Source organism: Borostomias antarcticus, assembly GCF_949987555.1.
Source record: "Borostomias antarcticus genome assembly, chromosome: 25".
Taxonomy (NCBI): Eukaryota; Metazoa; Chordata; class Actinopteri; order Stomiiformes; family Stomiidae; genus Borostomias; species Borostomias antarcticus.
In genome coordinates, this window is record NC_140258.1 from 13816725 (window position 1) to 13821724 (window position 5000).

Genomic DNA, 5000 nt, shown 5'->3' on the forward strand with positions numbered 1-5000 from the left:
ACTGAGGAAGAGCAGGGTACTGTCCATGTCTGAGGAAGAGCAGGGTACTGTCCATGTCTGAGGAAGAGCAGGGTGCTGTCCATGTCTGAGGAAGAGCAGGGTACTGAGGAAGAGCAGGGTACTGTCCATGTCTGAGGAAGAGCAGGATGCTGCTCGAAACGTCACATTTGTTTGGCTGAATAAAAGGTAAACTCAGTGTGCGGACCTTCTCTCTTTTCATATGACCAAAAATATTGAACTTTTTCCACGATATTCTAATTTTGTGAGCTGCATCTGTATAACGTATCTACTGTATATGATTGCAGTAGATGGCTGTTTTTTCCTTCCACAATCCCCATGCATTAGTGTCTTAACCAATTTCATGTTTAACAGAAAAACATGACAGGGAAAAGGTCCAAAACAACAAGACTGATAATTCAAATAAATTTATTAAATACAAGGACTCTTTCGCAGTGCAGTGCAGAATATTTGAACACTTAAAATATTTGGTAAATTTAGAATGAACATGGATTACAGTGCTCTAAACATGTGGTGTAGGTTGTAATTAAAAACATTTTCCTGAAAATAGAGATGTGAGAGAAAAAGAGGAGGGGGAGTGGGGGGACTAACGTATGTTCTAAAATCACACAAGCCCAAAATTGTGGCACACACAGAGAAGCTATTATCAAATCTGACGTGAAAGGAACATGCACTGGTTCAAACGAGTGAATACTGTGTGTTTTGGGACTCTAACTACACCAACACCCCTGAGGGAAGTGGTCTAAGGCGGTCCCAACTCTCACAGCCAATAACCCTAACCCTAACCCAATACTCTCACAGCTCCCTGGTGAAGAAGAACTGAGGTGTAGGAGATGGAGCTGGCTAAGGCCAGGCAGCCAAACGCAGGGAGGAGGTTATAATACGGCCAAAACGGCCTTAGAGGTGGTACTTTCTGGACTAGGCACTCTCACGCAGTATGCATGAAGGGTGTTTTCTCTGAGAGCACCTATTGGTCAGTTTCCTGACAGATAATTAGCATATCCTGGAGTCTGGAAAGGAAAGGAAAAGGGGGGAAAAGCTGACTATTATTGACTCCCAGGTACAAAGCAGAGAAATAAACAAAAATATAAATATGACAATAAACGGCTCCACTCATCTGTACATAGTTTGAAGTCTAGGACATAGTGTGGGCTAATTCCTGTGTTAATGCTGAATAAACTTCTTCAGGAGAGTCCTCTGCTTCTTGAGATGATCCAGGAGGCTTCATGTAGAGCTGCAGTCCAGAGTTTGATGACAGAAAGAGTGTCGGTAGATCGTCTAATAATCGTCTGAAGATAAAAAAAATTCTCGATCACAAGTCTGAGCAGACAGACACACGGTCAGCCTTCTTTGGACTGAGGCATTCTTTGGCTCAGTGAAACACTGACAGGCTTTGATAAAGTTTTTTTTTTTGCAGACCCAGGCTTCACCCTGGCGTGTTTGGTGCCACTTTTATGCCATCAGTTACTGACAGGTGAGAACTATTAGATGACATGGGGAGAGAACAATGGCCTTATGCTAGGAGGCAATGGAGGAGTGTGTCTGTACCTGTGTGAGTGTGTGTGTGTGTGCGCATGCGTGTGTGCGTGCGTGCATGCGTGATGAAAGTAGATACCCTTCTCTTGGTGGCTGTCTGACATTGCCAATGCTGTCTATAGTGTGCAGCCAGACGGTAACTGGTTCACTGAAGCAGCGCTCCAGTTGCCCCCATCTCAGTGTCAACATCATTTAACAGATTTAGAGTGCGTATTCAACTCACAACTGAACAGCAAGTTGTGTGATGAAATGAATCCGGCAATGTGGTACAACAGACCAAAAACGTGCAATGCTACAAAAAAAAAAGGTTACGTTTCTCTCGCATGACGGTTAGTTGTCCGGCATGCTTAACATAGATGGTGATGGAGATAGCTAGATGGTGTGAATGTGAAGCCCTGTATCAAGTCCTACAGGTCTCTCTCTGGTCTCTCTCTGGATGGCAGGCCTTGTGTGTCTGAAGGAGGAGGAGCTGAGCTGTCAGGGAGGATGAGGAGCTGCTTGCTCTTTGGTCTGGAGGTGTGATGGTGTCGGTGCAGTAAGAAAGAGGAAGATGACAGCCAAGCCATGGCAGCCGTGGCTGTGGCTTAGCTTAGCCTGGCCTAGCTGTAGTTTAGCCTGGTCTAGCTTAGCCTGGTGTAGACTAGCCTAGCTTCAGACATGTTTAGTCTCGCTGTAGCCTAGCCTGTGGGGTTGGTGGGCTGTAAAGATGTGGGGTTGTAAGGTTGCAGGGTTGTAGGGTTGTAAGGTTGTAAGGTTGTAGGGTTGTAGAGTTGTAGGGTTGTAGGGTTGTAGGGTTGTAGGGTTGTAGGGGTGTAGGGATGTATGGGTGTAGGGGTGTAGGGATGTAGGGTTGTAGGGGTGTAGGGGTGTAGGGATGTAGGGTTGTAGGGGTGTAGGGTTGTAGGGGTGTAGGGGTGTAGGGGTGTAGGGTTGTAGGGTTGTAGGGTTGTAGGGGTGTAGGGTTGTAGGGTTGTAGGGATGTAGGGGTGTAGGGATGTAGGGGTGTAGGGGTGTAGGGTTGTAGGGTTGTAGGGGTGTAGGGATGTAGGGGTGTAGGGGTGTAGGGATGTAGGGGTGTAGGGTTGTAGGGTTGTAGGGATGTAGGGGTGTAGGGGTGTAGGGGTGTAGGGGTGTAGGGTTGTAGGGATGTAGGGTTGTAGGGTTGTAGGGTTGTAGGGGTGTAGGGGTGTAGGGTTGTAGGGTTGTAGGGTTGTAGGGTTGTAGGGATGTAGGGGTGTAGGGTTGTAGGGTTGTAGGGATGTAGGGTTGTAGGGTTGTAGGGTTGTAGGGTTGTAGGGATGTAGGGGTGTAGGGTTGTAGGGTTGTAGGGTTGTAGGGATGTAGAGCTACTGTATAAGGCTTTATACTGTATAAGGCTTTAAACATATAAAGGAAGGCTGGATCCGCTCTTAGTGTTGCAGCTGTGGTCCAGGTCAGCTGGACTGTCCTGGTCCTGGACCAGTCGTAATGCTGTCCTCAGAGAGATCCCGGTCCGGTCAGTCCTGTCAGTTCCCCTCAGATCAGTTTGTAGAGTGTGTGTCCTCACTTTCCTCCCAAGCTCAGTGTCAAGAGAGGAAACTGGCCTCACGGCTGCCAGGGCTTCCTATCTTTGCCCCGCTGCTCTGGAATGTGTTTGAAGCGGCACTTGTCCCCAAAATGGCAGCCGGTGGTTCTCCAGAAATAACACTCGTCTCCGTTCACCGGGCCTCGACGTCTGGGTCTGGGGAGGAGGGAGGGAGGGAGGGGAAGAGGGAGGGAGGAAGGGAGAGAGATGAAGGGAGGGAGGGAAGAAGGGACAGGCAGGGGGAGGAGGGAAGGGAGATGGATGGATGGAGGGAGGGGAGGGATGAGGGGGATTAGACAATGACATGATGATGATAACCTCTGCTGATAATCGCTGATCAGACCAGATAGAACAGGAGTAAGCAGAGACTGTAGTGATTCCCCAGCAGCCAGATCCAGATAAACAGGAAGTGGTAAGCAGGAACTGCCGCTTACCCAGCAGCCCCGGCCTGCTGCGTGGCAGGGAGGCTGGTCTTGAGGGGGGTGGGCAGGACTCTCTGGGTGCGACGGTCTGGGTAGCGAACCACCAACCGTGTGTTTTCAATACTGTAACCCTGTACGAGGACACACACACACACACACACACACTTAAGACTATAGAGATCAATCAATCTCCAAGCCAGGAACAGAAATGCGCTCAGTGAAACACTCACGTTCAGTTTCTCCATGGCTCCAGACGCCATATTGGCGTTCTTAAAGTTGATGAAGGCACAGAATCGCTCATGCAGCACGCGGATACTGTCTATCTCCCCGTATCTGTGAGGAAACACAACCAGTCAGCCCTTCAGAGGACACCCGACCAATCAGCATTAGCACTGGCTAGCTTAGCACTAGCATTATCATTGACTACAGTTTGGTATAAATGGCAGCTGGTACGTTTTAAAGAGGTCCCACAACTGCTTCTCTGTCAACTCTGCAGTCACGTTCCCCACCCAGAGAGATGGACATGGACTCCTGAGAGAGGGAGGAGGAGGAGAAGAAGAAGAAGAAGAAGAGGAAGGAGGAGGAGGAGAAGAAGAAGAAGAGACGTGAATATATCAACATCATAAATCTCAACAATCGCCAGAATCCCAACCCAGACATGCCCACAACATAGATCAGTGCCACATCACCCCCTGCATCTTATTTTACAAACATGATTGGCTGATGATCACCTACCCCGGCTGAACCAATGAGGACTCCTGGCTCACAGCTGAAAAGAAGCCAATGAGAGGGTTAGATGAAACTTTGATAGATCTTTACTGCACCCCGGTGTTTCAAATGGGAAATGCAGTCTTTCTGATGTCCATGAGTGGTGGGTGTGGTGTGCCGTGGTATGTGTGTGTGTGTGTGTGTGTGTGTGTGTGTGTTGTGTGTGTGTGTGCAGGCGTGTGTGTGTGTGTGCGCGCGCGTGTGTGTGTGTGCAGGCGTGTGTGTGTGTGTGTGTGTGCAGGCGTGTGTGTGTGTGTGTGCAGGTGTGTGTGTGTGTGTGTGTGTGTGCAGGCGTGTGTGTGTGTGTGTGTGCAGGCGTGTGTGTGTGTGCAGGCGTGTGTGTGTGTGTGTGTGCAGGCGTGTGTGTGTGTGTGTGTGTGTGTGTGTGTGTGTGTGTGTGTGTGCAGGCGTGTTTGTGTGTGTGTGTGCAGGCGTGTGTGTGTGTGTGTGTGTGTGTGTGTGTGTGTGTGTGCAGGCGTGTGTGTGTGTGCAGGCGTGTGTGTGTGTGTGTGTGTGTGTGTGTGTGTGTGTGTGTGTGTAGGCGTGTGTGTGTGTGTGTGTGCAGGCGTGTGTGTGTGTGTGTGTGTGTGTGTGTGTGTGTGTGTGTGTGTGTGTGTGTGTGTGTGTGTGTGTGTGCAGGCGTGTGTGTGTGTGTGTGCAGGCGTGTGTGTGTGTGTGTGTGTGTGTGTGTG

General features: G+C 49.4%; 1 protein-coding gene across 1 annotated transcript in view; it reads right to left on the reverse strand.

The window, feature by feature from the left end:
* Nucleotides 1-445: 445 nt before the first annotated feature.
* Nucleotides 446-5000, reverse strand: part of LOC311325871 (uncharacterized protein) — a 15727-nt gene continuing 11172 nt past the window's right edge. Inside the window, exons 11-15 of the mRNA XM_084458673.1 lie at nucleotides 4276-4309; nucleotides 3994-4071; nucleotides 3771-3873; nucleotides 3553-3671; nucleotides 446-3274 (exon numbers count right to left, since the gene is read on the reverse strand). Of these exons, the coding sequence (XP_084314799.1) occupies nucleotides 3139-3274; nucleotides 3553-3671; nucleotides 3771-3873; nucleotides 3994-4071; nucleotides 4276-4309 (470 nt within the window). The 3' untranslated portion in view covers nucleotides 446-3138. The remainder of the gene's footprint in view (nucleotides 3275-3552; nucleotides 3672-3770; nucleotides 3874-3993; nucleotides 4072-4275; nucleotides 4310-5000) is intronic.